General features: G+C 34.1%; 1 protein-coding gene across 1 annotated transcript in view; it reads left to right on the top strand.

Moving 5' to 3' along the window:
* The window catches only part of LOC125668826 (synaptonemal complex protein 2-like), a 104,524-nt gene that overhangs the window by 28,101 nt on the left and 52,870 nt on the right, over positions 1-23,553 (top strand). The window contains exons 12-15 of the mRNA XM_056164389.1: positions 913-979; positions 8,821-8,990; positions 15,151-15,210; positions 16,468-16,765. Coding sequence (XP_056020364.1) covers positions 913-979; positions 8,821-8,990; positions 15,151-15,210; positions 16,468-16,765 — 595 coding nt within the window. The remainder of the gene's footprint in view (positions 1-912; positions 980-8,820; positions 8,991-15,150; positions 15,211-16,467; positions 16,766-23,553) is intronic.

The raw sequence follows: 23,553 nt of genomic DNA on the forward strand, positions 1-23,553 counted from the left end.
AGCACTATCGTCACAATATCCAGTCGCAAAGCACAAAGTTTAATAAATAACCATGTTTCCTTGGCAAAATTATTGCCTCATTGTCAAGTCAAAGCAAATCATAAATTTTATTTATTGTTTGATTGTTTATAATGAAAACAAAACACAGGTGCAGTTTTAAACTAATCCCAGATTCCTGTTACTCCTTACCCCCCTCCCCCCTCCCACCTACTTTTGAAAAACTAGATAGTCCCACACACGTCAGGGGAATCCCAACATGATGTATAAAACTTGGGCATAACTGGTTGAAAGAGCGTAAAACAACAAATTGCTAAGATGTATTTTATTTTTTTATTACTCTTAAACTTAAAGCATGGTACTGTTGTAACAAAATACACGGCTTTTAAAACACAGAAAAGACCACCGATGATCTTGCCTTAATTTGAAAGTCTGAACTGGAAATGTGACTGTCACTTGATTTGTGCATAAGAATTTTATGGCCAAATGACGATTGTTTGTAAACACCAATTTAAAATAAAATAATTTAGGTTAAAATACATGTAGGTGAAATAATATATGTCATGTTACATAGCCTTATAAATATGTATGTGCGATGATTTAACAGCGTTTTTACAAGGTGGAAAAAAATTAACAGAAATTCGGACCATACAACTTTAACTTTCTAATATCACATGTAAGAGTTTTGGTGAACCCCATGAACCTTAATTGATTTAGCACCAAAGTTTAAATACTACATGTATCATTAACATTATGTTTAAGATATAGTCTAGATATTATCAGTAAAGACATTTTTGGAAACCAAATGTTGATCAAGTATGTAGTTTACACTGTAAATGCAGATTGTTTGAACAGGGAGAAAAATACATATTTCAGATACTATCAAAAAGCTCTTAATGATGAATTTCATTGCAGAGGGACGGAGATTTCTGGGAAACCATTTCTGTCAGGAATGAAGATGCTAAGGAAGTCAATTTTCAGAGTGTGTATATGTTTTTATTATCCATCATTTAATTTCTTTTGCTATTGCTGACTTGTTTTAGTTTGTTTTAATATATTTTTAATGTAAAGATTCCAAGTATTGTACATTGTACACTTTGAAATTTACTTTAAAGTATACTAGAACATTATCTTTGAATTAAATTGCCAGGTTAAGTGAATTTCATTATTCTAAGAGTTTTTATCATAAGAACAATTATCAATTTCTGTTAAATGTATTTAAAGATTACATTAAAAGCATAGCTGTCATTAATCTTCTACCGGCACAGCCAAAGAGGACTATTAGTTTGTAACTCTGTCCGTAGTACTTCTGTCTGTCACAATAGCTGTGTTCCAGACTCCTTTAGGTCACCTGAGTGACCTATTGCTATTGATCTGCATCTGTTGTTGTCCATCCTTTGTTACCAATTGAATAGTTTTAACTTCTTGATAACTACCCTTCCAATGTTTTATACACCTGTCGAAGACGGGACATATTATAGTAGGGCGTCATCCATCTGTCTGTCCGGACCTTGTGGGCAAGATACAGACCGAATCGTAAGCTCCAGGATTTTACAACTTGGTACATTTAATCACCATGGTGAGTGAAAGATGCCTATTGTGTTTCAAGGTCAGAAGTCAAAGGTCAAAGTCATAGTATTACTTAGTAGGAAAACCTTGTTGGCAGGATACAAACCTAATTGTAAGCTCCAGGATATCACAGCTTGGTGTATTTGATCACCACGATGAGAGGAAGATGGGTATTGTTTTTCAAAGTCAGAAGTCAAAGATTAGGGTCGTAGTATTACAAAGCAGGAAAGCCTTGTAGGAAGGATGCAAACCAAACCGTAAGCTCCAGGATATTGCAACTTAGTACATTTGATCTTCATGATGAACAGAAGATGCCTATTGTTTTTCAAGGTCGAATCTCAATATTACTTAGTGGGAAAACCTTGTAGGCAGGATACAGACCAAACCATAAGCTCCAGGATATTGCAACTTTGTATATTTGATCACCATGATGAGAAAAAGATGCTTATTGTTTTTCAAGGTCAAAGGTCAAGGTATCTCTTAGTAGGAAAACTTTGTAGGCAGGATACAGACCAAACCATAAGCTTTAGGATATTGCAATTTAGTACATTTGATCACCATGATGAAAGGAAGATGCTTAATATTTTTCAAGGTCAAAGGTCAAGGTCATAGTATCATTTAATAGGTAAACCTTGGAGACAGAATCCATATTGAACTATTGGGGCTAGGACTGTCAAACTCTGTACACATACTCCTCCTGCCAAGTGGAGGAAACCTTTTTTCTTTAAGGTCAAGGTCTTAGTATCACTTAATAGGAAAACCTTGTAGGGAGGATGCAAACCAAACCAGAAGATCCAGGATACAACATGGTACATTTAATCATCATGTTGAGAGGAAGATGCCTATTGTATTTCAAGATCAAAGGTCAAGGTTGTAGTATCACTTCATAAGAAAATCTTGTAGGCAGTATACAGACTGAACTGTTGGGGCTAGGACCATCAAACTTCGTAAACATACACCTTATGCAAGTGGAGGATGCCTATTGTTTCTCAAGGTCAAAGGTCATAGTAGCAGGATACAGACTGAATTGTTGGGGCTAAGACCATCAAATTTGGTACACATACACCTTCTGCCAAGTAAAAATATTACATAGACAGTACATGATTTGTCTGTTTTTACAATGCAAAGAAAGTATGTCACACCTTGATGATTGCTGATACTGCCTGAAGCCAAGTTCTACAAATCATGGTGTAAGATAAACACCCCATATTAGCTTTTCATGGACGTGTTGTGTACTGTTGGCAATACTCTTGTTTCAAATTTGACATGAAGCATCTTTGTGACAAGGGGGACATGAATCATAAATTTCAGGATTCCTGCACCCATGGGACCACAGGGATGGGGCAAAAACTGCCAAAAATTTACCAATTCTCAAAAATCTTTTGTACAACCACACATTTGTAAGGAAAACTAAATGCATACTAAAGCAGGAAGGTTTCAACCAGAATTTAAATTTTGAACATTTTTAACTTTTTCTTTTGAATGGATGAACCAATTCTAATCAGTTTGGTATATAGCATCTATTGGTAAAGGGGAACAAAAATTGGTAAATTTCATGGACCCTGGGGCCTGTGGGATGGGACCAAAACCATCAAAATTAATGCAATCTTATAAAATCTTCTTTACTCCTTGACAGCAAGCAGTCAAACTGTTTGCATGATTATAATAAGCAATGAGCCCTCTATTAAAATTGTGAAATTCATGGTTTAAGATCTAGGCCCCAGGGTGGGGCTAAGTTGGTCATATATTGAAAATACACTGTATCTTACAAAAACATTTTCTTTACTTCTGGACATCAAAGAGGCAATATTCTTACATGATTATAATGAGCATTGAGTCATCTACTAAAATTGTGAAAGAACAAAGTTCACTTAGCATGTAAAATTTGGCCTAGTAAAATCAAGAAAAATAAAGGAGATAACACACTTTTACCTATCAAAATTATTTAGATGCATCATCTCTTTAAATTGACCAATGAAATGGTGCCAAATGTCACATATTAGAATAATAAACTACCAACTTTAACCGAACTGCAATTTTTTTAACCAAAGCTTTCAAATTTTACATAAATTTGACAATATTTTGATATGTGCACATGTAAGGCAATCAATGATATCTGCGTATGTTAAAAGAAATACTTTGATTAAATAAAAAAGAGCAGTTCATCAATCGCCTTCTCGGTGCTCATAGTGAAGTTATAAAATCTGTCATTTTCGCACATCACACACATTTGATACTAATATTACATATGTGCATGACAAATGATAAATTAAGTTGAACATTACCTTTTGCGTAATACAGATATGATATAACAAATATAATTGTCATTTTATTAAATTATGTGTTCATTGTAATTTGGATGTTTTGATTTCATTTTGGTGATTTTCTATGAGATTGATTGACAGATAGTCGATTGTAAACATTGCTTGTTATATGTACCACAAATAACAATCATGTGAAAGTGTTTGTAATACGACAAGGATAATAATTCTCGACCAACAACAAAATATATTTTTATCAATAGCATGTAAGAACTAATTTTTTCTGTACAAAATTGAGAAAACATCACAGATATTGAGATCCAGGACGTAACTTTAAACTTGAACTCACAAAACGTGCCAACTGTGTTACTTCATATCACAAAAAATAAATGTGATTACTATCTATTAGGAATGTCAATTTTACTTGGATAGCCTAGTTGAGTACTTGGGGGCTTTAGTCGAGCGATAGTCTTAGTAAAGTGGGGGGAAAAAACGGTCTGACAGGGTATAAGTGTACTTACAGTACAGCCAACGCGGATCCCTTATTTACCGTGTCACCGTGATGGAAAGTTAATCCTTTCCGCATTACACTGTTGCGGTTTTTCATAGCGGGGCTTTGTGGGACCATGTTTATACCGCGGCGGCGTAAAGTACCTGTAATTTTACAGTTGATAACAGGTCTGAATACTGTATCTTGTCTCCAATGACAGTTACTTCCAATGGATAGAATCAATTGAAAAGTACAAATTAAATGTTATACGTATGTACATACATGTTTGTGAATTAAGATTTTCGCAGTATTTCAGAACGAATATATACGTGCATTATCCGTATAATTGACAATGTAAAACATAATTTACTTCAGAGATTTAGGTTTCCTATTGTCAGTGATGATCATGGGTTGCATATGCTGAAATTTGTGGTCGACAAACAGAAATTTAAAAAGTTAATCGGTATTCATAAACATCTTTTCAATAGAAATTAATTTGAAACTAGAGTTTAGAAAATACTAGATAACATGTCGAATATATCTATACTTTGACAGTTCTGTCTTTCCTGTCAGATCATGGTTTACAGTGTAGTTTTTTTAGTCAGCTGAGATCAAACATGCAAATTGCACATGCATGGACAAGTAGTCTTTTCATGTAATTGAATTTCAAAATTAAGAAAATAAAAGAAATAATTGCATCGAAAAATCAGTCTCTTGTATTACAGTGTTTAATGAATGTGTTAATGATTAAAATAAATCTAAAACCCAATCTGAAACTTGGATATTTCCTTGCTGATCATCGTGCGAAAAGTCATGATAATATAAAAAACAAATACTTCTATTTGTAAAATAATACTTGGGCATTGAAATGCATTTACGTTAATGTTTTATTCGTTGGAAAGCGAAACCATAGCAAATACATTAAACTGAGACTAAAATTGATGGGGCATGTGTCTTTGTTTGATACATATATTTCTTTTCATTGAGTATTGAAATTTTAAAATAAGATCACTGATCTTAATAAAAACTCGGTCTTGAATAATACATGTATTTGATGAATTGAGAAAGTCATTTGTAAAATGAAACGTAAATTTAAATTCTACTTGAATCTTCTCGTTTTTGTTCACACAATCATGTTGCATATCGGATTATTTGTTGGAAGATGTACGTATAAGTGATAAATTTAATGTTGGAATTTTCGTAGTCATCTTGTTATGTTGTAAATAGTGTGGATCTATGGGTGCGTAATACTTCCTGTCTACCCAAGATTCCGAGTTTTGAAATACTCGTGCACGGGTTTTATGAGGAAAAATCCCTTTGAAGCAGTATGGCTTCTCTGCGAACATCACCCGAAATGTGGTCAGATTAAGGTTGGAAACGCCCCACTCATTATCATTGTACGAATATTGACACATTCTTGTTACATATCCTTTTATTTGTTAGAAAGCAAATATTTCAATGACAAATAATGCATTTCTTTTTCTTATATCTAAGCAAAATATTAAGTTTACGACAATATTTGATAAATTAATGAATTTACTTGTGAAAAAACCTAAATATTCAATTTACATTCATTTTGCATATCATTTCATTCTTTGGAAATTGTACATCTCACTGTTATATGTAAATGACTAATCTAATAGAATGTTGGATTTTAACAGTGTCTGTGACTGACTTTATTTGTTTCACTAATCTGTTGTGCAGTGTGATCTTGAGCTTGCATAATACCACTTTTTGTTTACCTGTGTGTCAGAGTTTTGGCATACATGTACATGTACTATCACAGTTTTGAAGAGAGATGCTTTGCAAACATGCAGAGACACTCATGCTCTCTCTCTCTCTCTCTCTCTCTCTCTCTCTCTCTCTCTCTCTCTCTCTCTCTCTCTCTCTCCCCTGGTGGATTTACGTTTTTAAATGTTTAAGGTCTTAAAATTCAATTAGTACAACATATAAATTCTACTTTTTTGGCATAAACTTAGGTAAAGAGTTAATTAAAATGTAGAAGCTACCATATTGACAACCAAGTGGGTGGTGCAGGTTGATGTTTATATAGCAATCACTTACTGCTTGTTTTGACAATAATCTGGAGTGTAAGGAGGCCAAACATACATGTAATTCTGTCATCAGATTTTGTTTTGACAATCACTGATATATACGTGTTCTTGTTGTATTGTAAACCAAATGATCACAAAGCTTATTTTTATTCGATATCAATAAAATTCTCTTTTTTAAAAAAAAAAAAAAATCTAATTCATATTTTACAAATGAATAAAAATTTCTGATCGTGATTTTTTGTCCACGGTCATTTTGTCTGTAACATTTTGTCCTGTGACTTTCTGTCCTACATTCGCTAAAAATCCCAATTCAGCATAGGTGTACCTGGAGTTCCCAAGGTGGGGATGGGTGCTAATCTTTATACACAAGTAGTGTCATTTACTGAAGTACAAAGGAAATAGGGGTCGAGGGGGACCTCTAATTACAAAACACCTGGATTTTTTTAGCATTAGATAATCAAAATGAATATTGAGATAGCAACCTAATTCAAATACACAACGAAATTAATACATGTTAATTTTAATTTCATTCAAAATCATACTTTTATTGACTTTTTAGAAAATAAGTTATATTGGAATCAACCAAATATTCAGAACTGAAATATTTCTAATCAAATTCTGCGACATAATTACATGACATTGCACATGTACCATTTGTACGCAAATATTCAATGCTCTCTCTCTCTCTCTCTCTCTCTCTCTCAGTAAGAATGATGTTTTGTGTTAACCTTGCACGAGAATATATACTTTAATATAAATGTAGTCATACATTACACGAAATTCACGATGTAATTTGTTATGCTTTTTTGAAACTACCCAATCCTTGATGACTTTAAAATAATCTTCCTTACAATCAGTAATCTTAATAGATGAATTAACAAAACAACAAAAACGTGATGAACTAGAGCAAAGTTCGTTGCAAAGCAACGAGAGGTCTTCCGTCGGAGCTGTGTGACATAAAAACCTTGAACTTGACCATATGTCCTTGGGTCAGGTCCTAATGCAGCCTCAGTTAACATGAAAATCTGTTGTAAGTATGAAATCTAAATGTTTCTTCATTACTTGATATGGCCAGGACACTGGGACAGGGTTTGTATTTTCTAAAAAGTGAACTTGACAATGTGACCATGGGTCAAGTCCAGGACATATTCTTTGATCATATGGAAACTTTTTATCAGTATTAATTACTGTATATTAAATTGCAGATTTTAAAATTGATGCCTGACTCAATGCTCTATAGTTTTGAATTTAAAACAAATCAAACGTAAGACCAGGGACGTATAAACAAGTATATACATCCCCGGAAAGACTGAATTATTCGAAAAATCCAATATGATCTTCAAAGTTAGCGTCTAGGGGGGGGAAAAAAAAAGAATAAGAATAATCTTAACCAGCACAATCAGTAGAAGGTCTTCCGTTGTTACAGAAGACCTTAATAAATCCATAATGAAATACTTGATTTTAAAACAGAAAAAACTCGTTAGCCAAATTTTTAAGCATTTAATAATAAATTCGGGGGAGATAACTCACATTTGTTTACGGTACAAAACCGATTATTTTTTTAATAAATGTTACCACGACTGGGACAGGTAGCTGATAGTCATCCCGCAGTGAGAACGCGGTTTACCTGAGTTACCTCTAGATTACCGCGTTAGATTTTCCCCATCGTGGGAACACAGTAAACAAGAGATCTGTGTTGCCTGTACTGTAAGTCATCAGTACATTTCACCTTTATTCCATCATGGGATCTTTTAAAGTATATCCAAACAGTGGATTTCAGAGGCATGTTTATAGACCGACATCCAAATTCAAATGATTTATTTGAATGTGAACAAATCAAAACCGGTTTGACTTTGCCTTTACATGAAGTGTTTAGAATTAATGAACATGACTAAATAAGCTATTTTCATCGAGTACTCGACTATGAAAAATTTAGTCGATGATTGGTATGAACGAGCAATACCTAAGTACTCGTTGACATCCCTACTTTATATATAGAAAGTACATACCCTAGAGATTATTAGGGCATGAAATTACCAACTTCTGAAAAGGCCAAATTTGACCCTAAGTGGACCTTCTTTATGACTCCAGGATTCAAGTTCTATTATTATTACATGAGCAAGCAAGGATGGAGTTTTGGGTCCTGTGGCAAATTACCTAATGATATGTTAGAAATGTTTGTGTATTGATGATTTTAAAAATTTCATGCACATGAGCCATGAATTTTGAAAAATGTGATACATGGTACTGAGGCAACCATTAAGGCCCATGGGCCTCTTGTTTTTATTGTTATTTATTTTTATTTTGCATAAACTCTTGATGTAAGATATTGACTTGGGATCACATGCAGAATGTTATGCAAATGACTAGACTTAGAACTGGTATGGGACAAATATTACTTTGCAATACTTACAGAATGCTTGTTCATTATCATGTTTTTGCATTTCAGAGAGAAATGGAAACGTAGATTTAGAAATCATGTTTGAAAAACCTATAGGAATTCTGTTTCCAAGTCAGTCATCAGTGAAAGGTCAGCACATGCATATACATTTCCCATGTGATGCTGATATTGAGTTAGTGGTAGACAAGACACTTCCAGATTGTAGTAACGTCATTCAGGTAAGGTTGTAACTTTTCAAATTCAAATTTATGTGATAAGTCCAGCAAAATATAATTTACATTTATCCACATAACTTCTAGCTTACCTGAGCTGAAAGCTCAAGTGAGCTTTTCTGATCACCTGTTGTTCATCATCCGTCCATCCGTCTGTCTGTAAACTTTTCACACTTTCAACTTCTTCTCCAGAACCACAGGGCCAATTTCAACCAAACTTGGCAAAAAACATCCATGGGTAAAGGGGATTCAAGTTTGAGCAAATGAAGGGCAAGACCCTTCTCCAAGGAGAGATAATGGCAAAATAGTGAAAATACACTGACAAATTTTTTAAATGTTCTCCAGAACCAATGGGCCAATTTCAACGAAACTTTGCACAAAGCATTTCTATGTGAAGGAGGATTCAATTTTGTTCTATTGAAGGGCCATGGTGCCTTGAAAGGGGAGATAATCACGAAAATGCAAAAAAAAAATAGGGTGGGGTCAATTGAAAATCTTCTCAAGAACCACTGGGCCAGACAAGTCGAAATTTACATGAAGGCTTCTTAACATAGTGCCGATTCAAGTTTGTTAAAATCATGGTCCCAAGAGTTAAGATGGGGTCACAATAGGGGATTAAAGTTTTACATGCGAATATGCAGTGTTCGAAATTGGTTTAAAACTTGGTATAGACCACGGGTCTATGCCAAAACAAGATGACTTGTCGAATTGGCATAGACTGCAACATTGAAAAAAAATAACACAAATTTAAAACATTTTCATTTACTTCTAATATACTTAGAAAGCATATTTTCTTTCCATTTCTATAATATCCTCCTTTCCTCATAATGTTTATCAGATGTTGACTGACTATGCAAGGTCCTTTGGGATAACTTTATTGCTTTAAATCTAGAAAATTGGCACAGGCAATTTGGTCTATCGGATAGGGTTGATCCACAATAAGTGATCAAAGTTTTATATGCTGACATATATGTTGCGACGGGGAGATTTTTAAAAACAATATATTTTCAACATTTTAATCAATATTCCACTTAATTTAAATGAGCTGATTTCAAAATTAATAAGTATTTTAGAATATCTCTTTCCCCTGCATCACAATTGACAGGCAAACACGAGTACCCTCACATATTTCCATGAAGTTATTTTTCTGTCTTGTGTAAATATTTGACCTCAAGTAATATTGGTGAAAATAGACCAAACAGAAATGAACTTGATGCCTATTCTACCTTTTTGGGGTGTGCAAAATATGAATATGACGATATTTTATTGAAAATAAGTATCGATATTGCTTCAAAACGCTAATAAACATACCTACCCTCGGTCATTTTAGCTACCGGACGAGGAAAATGATAGTATTTCTGTATGAAATTCTACACAAATATCATTGTTTCAATTACATATGTATATCTTAATTGTTCTTTATCAATATCCTTGATAAAAAAGATTATAAGATTGTACCAAAGCCACTAGTGAGGGCAAAACAAAGCAGTTATACATGCTGGAAAGTAGCATGCCAGTTGGTTCTGTGCCTTGCGAAGGATCATTTTCTGCAATGAGACGTCTTAAGAATTGGAACAAAGAGGGGCTGGTCGGCCTGAAATTGCTATGTTATTTACCCTTCACACAACCCCTCCACCCCTACCAGGGCTCTGCCCTGGACACCGCTTGTGGCCTCAGCCAAGGCGGTCCTAAAAACAACCTTTTGTTTATGCCGCGAGCGCCACCTACTGATGGCACAGTATCAATTTGCAAGGTGAAGTACAAACTCTAGGATAATTATATATTTAAAATAAACATGACAATTTGATAACAGGAAACTTCATTGAATCACATATATTGGCGATTTATTGTGGACAATGAAGTACACGTGATTTATTTTCCCTTTGTTTCCGTTTACAAATATTAGAGTTATCGTTCTTGTAAATTCTACTCAACAGGTTGAAAAAATTATTTTACCACATTCTCCGGACATATACGTATTACCTCAGTGTTGTTTAATGAAAATGGAAGTTCGAATTATTTAAATATCATCATAAAATCTGTGTATATGGCCGATTTCTGGTCTTGCTACTTATTTTCTCACTTCAAAATACCGACAAAATGTCATTTTGTACCACGTTACGTGCTTTCTATATCACCATATACGTAAACTCTGAACTCCTTACTTTCGTTTCACATTACTTTCGTATTTAAACCTCGGGCTTTATCATATAAAATGGTGAAAAGTACCTAGCGCAGTGAGGTAAACTTTTTGTGATTGCAGGAAATGTTGCCACCAGCGCCACCTACAGACGGCGCCCATTGCTAATATATGGGAAATATCTTTAAAAATACTGAAAGTCGACTTTTCAAGACGACTTTATTTCATGATTTACCCATGATGAACTGGTTCACGGTGACAAATTTTCACAACCAAGATAATCTTAAACGTACCCGAAACATTAAAGGTCTGGTTTGTGTCGAGAAATATTTGCGATGAAAAAGTTCTTGGGAACCTCGCGAAAATTTCTCGCACGTGAATATAAGTTGGTTTACAGTATCTCCTGAAGCTAGGGCTTTTATATTTTGTATTGACATTCCTTATGGCAAGATCTTTCATGTGATGCAATGGTGTGTGAACCTTGACCTGGAAGTTTGACCAACTTTTAATAAAAATCCTATTCAATATGTCCTGAACTATCTAAAGTCTTTCATATCTTGAGTATACAGTGTTCCCTCGATATATTGACCCCTGTTATAATGCTGTTGCAGGGGTGGTGGTTTTAAGATAGAAATAACCAACTCCTGGCTTAGGGTTCACAATGCAGTCATTTATTGCATGGTAAAACGAATAAGGATGATGACGATGACTACATAATGTTGATTACAAAATGTCCATTACAAAAAAAATAATGGCCCTAAAAGACAAAATAGTAACAATGAATATCACAGCGATTTACAATCAATAGAGAGTACATTTCAACCTTAAGAGTTATCTCCCTTAATTCAAATATAGTAAAATATACTTTACTCAAATATTTACAGTTGCATTACAAATAATGTAACACTATGAAATTACATGTTATAAATATAATAAAAGGTAATATCATTTAATTACCTATCTATGGGACAAGGCCCAATGCATGCAAACATCAAAATGCTGCCTGGATGCTTCTAATCTATTTATAACAAATATATCATTACAGTACTATATACACTATAATAACTATAGATATAATATAAGCATATGCTGAGAGGAAATAACTTTAAATTGATATTTACTGTTCTTCATAATATTTAAACTTTCACTCTTCTCTCAAACAGTGATATTAGTTATATATACATATTATGAAGATAAATGTTAATAAAATTAGTACTTACTGTCAGGTCTGGATTTGAAGGTCTAATAATGTCTTTGTCAAAACCAAAATACCAAATCAGCACAAAGATACCAAAACTGCTTAAAAGCAAGCCACGACCAACCTGACCAAAAACTCTCTAGATTCTAACTGAATAAAACTCAGTTCTATAGCCAATGAAATAGCAAGACCTGTGAACCTTTTCACTCACCTATTACACTAAGTAAATAAAGGGGTGGATCTGGGAATTTGACTTAAATTATAAAATGTGCTTTTAATTCCATATGCACTATTCATGTTTATTAAAAATACGGTATCATATAATATATACAAATTAAAACACACTGCTACAATGCCACCCCTGCTTATTGCTTGAAAATCATAAAGAGCAGATTTTCTCCCATGATAACACCCCCATTATAATGCCAACTTCGCATAATGCCATATGCCACTGATTTTCACAAGCAAATGGTCAAATTTTATAGGGTTTACCCTCGAAAATAATGCCAATTTCCTAACACTTATCGTAATCACACCTGTACTTTGATAGCGGTGCGGTGAAATGTGACAGTCTGGACAAGGTATTCGGGTGGTCAGGTTAATTACTAATAATTGCTGAATTAAACTCAAGATAATCTAAATGTTTATACAGAATGGAGTCCACATAACTTGATAGTATTGAATTTCTTTTGACTGCTCTGTGAATTGTCCGTAACGGTGAATTCGTTTCAATGCCAACCTCCCTCTATTGCCCAAATTTGTCTTGAACAAAAGTTGGCAATATATTGAGGAGCAATGTAAATTTCTTTATCTTATGGCAAGACATTTCATATCATGTCCTTTGACCTTGTGACCCTCAACTCTGAGTTTGACCTACTTTTAAGAAAACATAATCTATTAAGTATATCTGGAACTATTGTAGTTAGGGCTTTCATATTGTGTATAGAGATTCTTTATGGCAAGACAGTGTGGCACAATGGTGTTTGATCTTTTGACCTTTGGAGTTTGACCTATTTTTAGAAAAACCTGACCTATTTGATATTTCCTGTTAAGGTAGGACTTTCATATTTTGTATATAGATTCTTTATGGCAAAACCTTGTTATACTTTGGTGTTGACCTTGAACAATGGCACGGCCAAGGTTTGCTGAAGTGAGTGATGTGGCCCATGGGCCTCTTGTTTGAATGGATGTGACTAACACACTAAAGAATTGCAAGTGATTTTAAAAGTTTTTGATCTCTCAGTGAAATCTCGGTACCCATTTTACTCCCCAGGATAACCAAGCCAATTTTCTCTTGATCTCTGGAACTTTCAATCTCTTGAATTAAATTCTTAGTCTCATTACACCTATTTCATTATATTTCACTCTTGAAAACTTGAAGTATCGGTTAATTAATTGTAGCATTGAGTAAGGTATGAAACAGGGATGTTAATTTCAAGACTATAATTTTGAGATGTTAAGTAAGATGAGAATTTTGATGAGATAATTAAGGACAGTATCAATTTCTTCTACCACGAAATTGTAAATAAGATACAATCAGACCTGATTTTGTCACAATGTAAGTACATCATCTTCTTACACAATAACTGAGCATTTGTGCTGAGCAATCTGTTTATATAAAATTTGAGATATATTGATCAGATTTTTGATTTCATAATTTAAAGGCCTAGGTTTTCAACCAGTCTGTTTTCCTCAGGTAAGTTAAGTGCACCCCCCCCCCCCCCTTTGGCAGATGTGAGGGAACCCTGCTAGCTTGTGTATACTGTCCCAAATACACAGGATGTTATCTGTGTTACCTGCATTACCTGTACGTTTTTGTAAGATTGAAAAATTCATGTTAGTAATTTTTCTTGTGCAGGATAATCGAAACGTTGATAATTAAATCTAATGAATCAAACATGTAAAAATTAAAGCTCAATTGATTTATTTTGTATAAATGAGAATGATTACATGGGTCATTGAAAATTAATGAATCTGTGAATTCTTTTAATTTTTACATATTTTGTAGTTGACAGTATCTGTAAATCATCATGAAAGTATCGTATATGGTTTTCACGGAAATTGTGACACTACGGTTGTCATAGTAACCCCTCTTGTCGACTTTCTGTAATAAATGGTACAGGTGTTTCAGATGGTGTTTAAAAATTATACAAAAAGAGTAAGGGATACAAATCTTATATCAAATTGAAGTTAAAGCCTTAATTAATATAATTTGTATTAAGATGTCCATTTATTTTTATATGAAGTAGTAGCACGGCTCCTTATGAGCAATTATGCAATTTTTAGAAGGCATTTATTCACCAAAACAGACATATTTTCACCCCCTGAAAAATAAATGACCAATGAATTCTTTTTATTTTTACATCAAGGTGGCTCAGGTGAACAATGTGGCCCATGGGCCTCTTGTTTAAAATTGAAATGCAGGAATATGTGTGACAAAGGTAAAAAAAAAAAAATCTCAACAAGTCGTTTTAGACGTTGATTTTAACTAATTTTCAGCATTTTCCTTTAATTTATATGCCCAATTCACAGGCTGACAATAGTCAGGGTGCCCGCAGCTGTCAATCAAATCGAGCTCCATTGTCTTAATGTCTTGTTTTGATTGACCAGCGGCACAGCATTGATCCCAGCAAAGGTGAATTTTGGGGTTGTTAACTTAAAATTTGTTATTTAACCAATTCTTAAAAACTTCATATCTTATAGTTTTCCAGTGGTTTCATGGACTTCCAGTTATTGAGAGTCACCTATATGAGCAGTTCAAGTATATTAAGTAAAGAAGGATTATTTTTGTGATTGAAATATTGTAACCATGCATGTAATTATTACAGAACTCACAGAAGGTATCTACAGTGGAGTTTCCTGTGAAAATTTCGAGAGATGACTTTCAGGTAAATTAAATTTTTCCATGCTAAGAGCAAATGAAACTGGTGCTAGTAATAATGGGGACCTTTATAGATGTTCCCCAAGCGATCCTCCCATTTAAAAAGTCGTGCCATTTGTTTTTGTAAGTTCCATTGAAGCGTTCAATAGACATTATATACAGTAAAATTCCACTTTATTAGGTCACCTGAGTTTACCTATTGCAATTGGTTGTTGTGTGTCGTCATCCATCATGCGTTAACAATTGAACATTTTTAAGTTTTTCTTAAAAACTACTATTCCAATTTGTTTGAATTTTTGTATGAAGCACCTTTGGGACAATGGCAAAATAATTAAAATTAGATCCTTTAATGCGCTCACCTACTATCAAAAGATCTAATTTTCATTAGATTGGGAGAAGGGGGACATAAATTGTAAATTTCAGGACTCCTGTACCCCTGTGGCCTTAGGGGTGGGGCAAAACTGCCAAAAATTGACCAAAGTTTAAAAAATGTTCTTTACAACCACACATGTGTAAGAAAAACTAAATACATAGTGATGTAGAGCAGGAAGGCCTCTACCAAGATTTTTAGCTCACCTGAGCTGAGGAATCATATACCAGTACAATAGTTTAAAAAAGTTCTTCTGAACATTAAACAGGCATCAAACAATCTTTTTCTTTTCTTGTTACTTGTACTGTGAATCACCAATGTCAACACCATGTGCATAGACAAAACAATGGGTTTGCATCTACAAATATTTATGAGGAAGGGTTGCTCACAAGTCTATCAGATATTTCTTACACACAATTAAGATTTCTCTTGCAATAGTCAATCCAGGGATAGTGTTGGTAAGCCAAGTACAGATTTAGAAAGATGGTTATGTGACATATCAGTGGAAAGGTTTTAAAATTGTCACTCCAGGAGTCGACAAATTCACAAAATTGGAAATAGGAGAAAATAGAAGTGATACTTTAATATATTTAGTTCTCATGAATAAACTCTTACACATAGAAAACTTGAGTAATAAGTAAAAATTCGTGAAAGTTTTGCCCCATGGATAATTTACACGAAAAATAAGGTCTCGTGAAATAAAAGTGATCTACAGTATTGGATGTTCAAAGATATTTTCACAAATTTTTACTGGCCCTTTGAGGTTGCTTCATCTTTATATCTATCAGTAGTCACTTTAGTCAAAATCCATTTCAAATTTGTAGCATATGTGTGACAATCAATGAATTTTTCTGACCAGAACAGATAGTATATGTACAGTGATATGTTCTACAGGAAATGCAAAAGCCTATTGAGAAGAATATCTGCAAAGTTTCCAATCCCTGTACTCCCATGCACTTAATTCGAGACAGGCGGTGTACAGAGAGAACAGAGACTGGTCATGACTACATTGATACTGAGTCAAACAAACAGAGGATGAAAAAGGTTGACAAAGGTTCCACTCATAAAAGCACCAGCAAAATCTATGAGAATGAAGTTTCTGTGTCATCAAAGGCATCTAATGCAGAATCTCCACTGAAGATCTCTTCAGCATCACTCTATTCAAGTGGTTGTGTTAAAAAGGAACCAAAAAGTAATTTCATTTTGTTGTCTTGAAGAAAAAATCACTAGTCCTTATTGTAGCATGGAGCAGAAGTGCATGTGTATTTTTCATCTTTTTATGCCCCTGCCACAAAGTGGTCGAGGCATATAGTTTTACCCTTGTCCGGCCTTCTAAGACACCCAGTTTTCCGGATTTTTTTTTTTTTAGGTCACCTGAACCAAAGGCTTAAGTGAGCTTTTTCGTTCAAAATTTGTCCATTGTCTGTTGTCGTCAGCGTGAACTTTTCACATTTTCATCTTCTTCTCCAGAACCACTGAGCCAATTTCAACCAAACTTGGCATCCTTGGATGAAAGGCTTTTAAGTTTGTTCAAATGAAGGGCAAAAATAGGGTGGCATCATTTAAAAATCTTCTCAAAAACCACTGGGTCAGAAGAGCTGACATTTACATGAAAGTTTCCCTACATAGTGCAGATTCAAGTTTGTTATAATCATGACCCCTGGGAATAGGATTGGGCCACAGTAGGGGATCAAAGTTTTATATACAAATATATATGGAAAATCTTTAGAAATCTTCTCAAGAAACACTGTGCCATAAAAGCTGAGATTTACATGAAAGCTTCCTGATATAGTGCAGATTCAAGTTTGTTAAAATCATGGCCCCTGGGAGTAGGATAGGGTCACAATAGGGGATCAAAGTTTTACACACTAATATATAGAAAAAAAATCTTTAAAAATCTTCTGAAGAACCATTGGGCCAAAGAAGTTTACATTTGCATGACAGCTTTCTGACGTAGTGTAGATTCAAGTTTGTCAAAATCATGGCCCCCGGGGGTAGGATGGGGCCACTATAGGGGATCAAAGTTTTACATGCAAATATAGAGGGAAAATCTTTAGATATGGGCCAAGGTGATTCAGGTGAGCAATGTGGCCCATGGGCCTGTTGTCCTAAACACCTTGAGATATTGAATTGATTTTTTGTATGCAGGTGTATATTGAGTTACAGATCAAGTTTGAATTTTGTTCTGGTTTGTTGATTTTTTATGGCGTTGTGCCCTCTTAACATAGCGTCCTTCCACAACACCCAGTTTTCCAAACTTTTTTAGGTCACCTGAGTAAACTCAGCTGACCTATTGCAATTGGTTGTCGTCCGTCGTGCGATAACAATTGAACATTTTTAACTTCTTCTTAATACCTACCAGTCCAATTCTTTTCAAATTTGGTATGAAGTATCATTGGGACAAGGGGACATGAATTGTAAATTTCAGGACTCCAGCACCACTGGTGCCCTAGGGGCGGGGCAAAAACTGCCCAAAATTGACCAATTTTCAAAACTCTTCTTCTCAAGAATCACACACATGTAAGAAAAACTAAATACATAGTGATGTAGAGCAGGAAGGCCTCTACCAAAATTGTAAATTTCATGATCCCCAGGGTATGGGTTCTGATCCCAGGGCGGGCCAAACTTGTTATATAGTGTTTATGTGTAAAACACTTAATTGACATCTTCTTTAGTGCTATTGATATTAAATTGAAAATGAATAGATATTTAGAAAGAACAGGTAGTCCTTTACCAAAATTGTAAATTTGATTGATCCAGGGGTAGGGATTTTGGTATCAGGGTGGGGCCAAAATGGTCAGTTATTAAATGTGTGAACAATAGACATTTTTAACTTCTTCTTGATAACTATCATTCCAATTCTTATCAAATTTAGTATGAATCATCATTGGGGTGAGGGGGACATAAATTGTAAATTTCAGGATTCCAGCACCCCTGGGGCCCTAGGGGCGGGGCAAAACTGCCCAAAATTAACCAATTTTCATAAATTTTCTTTTCAAGAACCGTGCACATGTAAGTAAAACTAAATGCATAGTGATGTAGAGCAAGGAAGCCTCTACCAAAATTGTAAATTTCATGATCCCCAGGGTAGAAGTTCTGACCACAGGGCGGGGCCAAACTTGGTATATAGTGTTTACATGTAAAACACTTAAATTACATCTTCTTTAGTGCTATTGATACTAAATTGAAACAGGTAGTCTTTTACCAAAATTGTTAATTTGATGATCTCCAGAGTAGGGGTTCTGACCCCAGGGTGGGGCCAAACTTAGTATATAGTATTTATGTGTAAGTTTGCTGATACTGTATAAAATCTAAATGCATACTTAGAAAGAGCAAGGTACATTAAGGCCCAAATTTCGCCACAAAATTAAGATAAATTTAAAATGTGGTTTCACTTGGTTTAATCATTATGATTATGCACGAGGGCATTGGCCCTGATGATACATGTGAAAATTAGTGACGTAATATGTTCTGTGACGTCATTTTCCTTCTCTCCGATTGACATGATTTACTGAAATCGCCGAAATTAGCCGTTTTTTATGCCTTTGAAACCATTTTAAAGATAGAGCACATGCAACAACCACAAAGATATTTTGTGTACAAATTAATCATGTTGAAAGTCAGTAATGAGGAAAATTTCGACTTGGTTGGTAAATGAGCAGACTATTAAATTTAATGTTTAACCTTTTCCCGCGTTCATCTGTAATACAAATTTCAACGTTGATGGTGTTCATATATACAAGTTTAATGAATAAATAATATGCATATGTACAGCATATTAAATTTTATAAGACTCTAGTAGTTTGCATTGAAGAAGATAGTGTGTAATCAGAGAATTGGAATCTTCGACACAGATATTTCCAATTCCAATTTTATGTTTGATATAGATACGCAATGATATCAACGCAATTAATGTAACACATGGCAAAGTTCAATCACATATTCTTTTTTATCATAGATGGTTTATGATATGAATTATCCCTCTTAATTGGTGTGCATATACTGTGGTGGCTACAATGCGTATCTAAATACATGTCTAAATACACCTTGCCAGTCATAATATTTTAACGTACATGTAGGCTAATTATAACTTATTGGGTATGTTGCATGTGCAATTTCAAATGCTATTCTAATATTGTATTAAGCATTGTGTCAGACACATCTAATGATTATCTATTTGAATTAAAAACCCACTCATGATACATAATACGTTTGTTATTAAGTAAGAATTTTAGTATGGCTTTGGCCTGGCTTTTAAAAAAAAATGCACGTCTGCAACCGAATGCAATCTTTGTTTATAAAATAAAAAGTTTAATAATATCGAAAATGAAAGCGCGATAGCTTAATCGGTACCTTTATACCAGAGCATAATAGTGCGAGTTCGAATGCAAAATTCGGTTATATTTTCCCCGCAAAAATTGAATTAGTAGCAAGTCAAACATACAGAATTTAGAATTTTATATTTCGCATTGAAAAAACGTTTTAGCGACACTTTCGTAATTTAAGAAAATTGCCGCCGCCGACAGCTTATATTGCTTTAAATATATACACTTGAAAATCAATTCATTACAATATATTGTTCATTATTTACATGCTGCAGTACCTGTAGTTTTATGACATGCGTGTTACCTATCAAAACAATTCCAACTTCATCGATCTGTCGTTTATATTACAAAGTTGTCGAACTCCTTTAGGAGAAGTTACTCCATGATATACATGTATATGGTAATGGAATATTCGCATCTACCCTGCTATAAGATTGAATGTTGGTAGTTGATAGATGAACGATGTAGTATTTAGATATCTAAATTAAAACTCATTTGTAAGCTAAAAGATAAAGTATACGCTTGTATTGTGTGTTCCAAGAGGACAAAACCCAATGAACCCCGATCTTTACATGTAAAAAAAAAAAAATAGATAAAAAACATTTCTTAAGAAAACATTTTTAGTAGAAACGAACGATTCTTACTGCATTTGCAATCAATGTCAACAGATCTACAACTCTAATCGTTTCATACTTAAATTTTCGCAAGCATTCAGTATTACCATAAAGGGGGGGGGGGGGATAAATCAAAATTCGCATGTAAAATTTATGGAAAAACTACATTCTCAAAACAAAAGAATGTGTGGGCCAAATTCCCCTGTTGCTACGTCGCTGTAATAATTATTTGTTTATAAAATCGCCTTAACATTTGTCGATAACTGACACACGTGTTCTGTGATATAGTCTTATTTAAAAATACATGATAGCTAGTCATTGGTTACTATTTTCATCATTAAATCGTGGAACTGGTGTTGAAGTATTAGAACGCGATTTACACACATAAGGAATACTTTCTTTTCCTGCATTTACACTTTAACCATCCCACTCACCGTCGGTCACTTTACATTTAGTGGCATGTGCACAAAACACCGCTTAATGACTACATGTATATCCGAATCATGCGCGGATCTAGAGTGGAGGTCCGGACACCCCCTCCCCTCTGGAATTAAAGTTGCATGTAATTTGTGCACAAAGTAATGAGGACTAAACCTGAGCACAATATTATCATTTGTATAAAACTGGAACGATTGTTTGATATCCTTTTCCCAATATACATAATTACCGGTGATTAATGTAAACATTCTAACCAAGCAGTATTTTTGGCTTTTTTCAATTTAAATTTCACTAGAAATCTTTGTGGAAATAATGTAAGTTCTCAGCAAAGCACAGGAATTTGAATACAGCGCGGTAATAATATATTAATTTTAGCAAAGCATGATATTATGTAGCATTAAAGTTTGAACACTCGATATTTTCTTTGTTGAAACTTCAAATAATTCAAATAGCCGACGTTATAGAAATAAAGTAAAAATATTGAACAATTGTTCAATGTGTTACAATCGTACACTACCATTATTTGGAGACGGTAGTGAAATGAAGAATTCAAACAACTCTCCGAAATTTCGCTACATTTAGATAGATGAAGTACGTCAGTCGCATGTCATTTACTACAAAAGAAAATCACATATTCCCAGATCCATGGAAATAGTGCAGCATGCAGAAAGTACCCTGAATAGGTGTCTGACAAAATCAAGTGACGAGGTCCTTGTACACAACGATGGCTTCGAAAAACGTGTGCCGGTCATGGTCACGGTATGATGATATCGTGGCACTTTTGCACGATAATGAATATCTAATATGAATGTAAGATCGAATAAAACTTAATTGGCTGTTTTATAATAATTTAATTATTTACATATTGTTAAGTATAATATTTTCTACAATTTTACGTTCTGTATTAATTTTCTTGAGATCGATTAGGTGAAAAACGTGAACAAGCATACGATATGTCTCCGAGTAAAACATTACTTAACCGCCGAGTTTCAACTTAAAAAAAAAACTATTTGGTAAACAATGCACACCCCTTTTTTACACCAAAAATCCTTGAAAAAAAGTGCATATCATATTCGACAAAATACGGTACTATGTTACACATCGACGTATTCTTCATGATATTCAAGCATAAATATGATGGTTTGATGAGAGACTCAGGAAAAAGAGGCTACATTTGGTCATAAAATTTTCATTTATTTGTCTCAAATGAACAATTTGCATCTAGATTTTTTTCCTGGACTCCCACCCTCTTTAAGAGGGGACAAGCCCCTCTCGCACTCTTCCCCTCGTCGCATCGTGACTCGGCCGTCTACTTTCAGCAGCTGGACTAGTCACAAATCAGCAGGACTAGTAAATTATAGATTCTAGTAGTCCTTTTCACTAGTATAGTGAAAAAACTTAGTGTCAAAAACTGATTAGATCTTACACCTTTCATTATTTTGACAATTACTGGAAAATATAAATATCTTTGACTGACGGCATTATATATGCTGATGCACTGTCATAGTGATTGACTTTGGTACTGTTAATAGACATTTTCTGCTTCATTCATCGTTAGAAACTGGCAGAAAAGGAATTGTTGAATGATTTATTAGATAGGGAAACCAAGGTTGTTTTCATATCGGCATGTATCAAAAGGTAGAAGGGGAGGGGTGGGTGGGGTGTAAAACTTCGGACGTGGTTTGAGACAATGATATGATTTATGATTCAAACTTTTTTCCTTTGCGTAAATACTAATGCATTGAAAGATTTGTTATTTAAAGATAATTGTCAGGAGTCTGTACATTTTTTTTTCAAATAAAGAGTGTAATTAATAGATGCAAGTGTATATGCTAAAACATTGAATATGATACCGACAAGATTATTTTTTGTTAGGTTAAGAATAACTTTAGGTAACCACGCGCTACGTACATATATGATATTCATTTAATTTAGAATAAAACAATGCAAATTGGATGCAAATGTAAATACAATGTTAAAATTGAATGAATATATATGGGTTGCTCTACCATTCTTAGATACAATTACACTAATCGTCCTTCAAATCACAGCATCCGCCGCATCGAATTATCTACAATTGATTAAAACTTTCGAAAATAGTCAATTAAACTTTTCAAATAAAAATCATAGTGCACATTTGTTTAATAAAACTTTGAGCATACGGCGACATAAATTGGATTATTTTCATATTGAGTTCATGACATAGTTTTCTTGTTCATGACGTCGCATAAAGTAACGTCAAAATGGCACAACGTTATCGTAAACTATACTGTATTTACATATGTATGATACATAAGTAAAGCTTTTTACGAAGACATCATAACCATTTTATGGAAGTATACACCATATGAAAGAATTTTGAGGAATATCATTTAATTTGGACGCGGGGCCAAATTTGGCCCCAAACGTACGTTGTCCTTAAGCAGAAAAGGATGTACAAAAAATGGTGAATTTCACAACCCAGGGTTATGACTTTAGGATGAGTCCAAATTAGTCATATCTAATGATGTTTTAATGCTAATACACCTATTATTTAAAGCTTTCATCAGTGTATGCACTTTTGAGGGCAGTGAAGTTTTAAGAACACATCTTGTTTTATAAAT

This window comes from Ostrea edulis, chromosome 4 (genome assembly GCF_947568905.1).
Source record: "Ostrea edulis chromosome 4, xbOstEdul1.1, whole genome shotgun sequence".
In the NCBI taxonomy this organism is placed as follows: domain Eukaryota; kingdom Metazoa; phylum Mollusca; class Bivalvia; order Ostreida; family Ostreidae; genus Ostrea; species Ostrea edulis.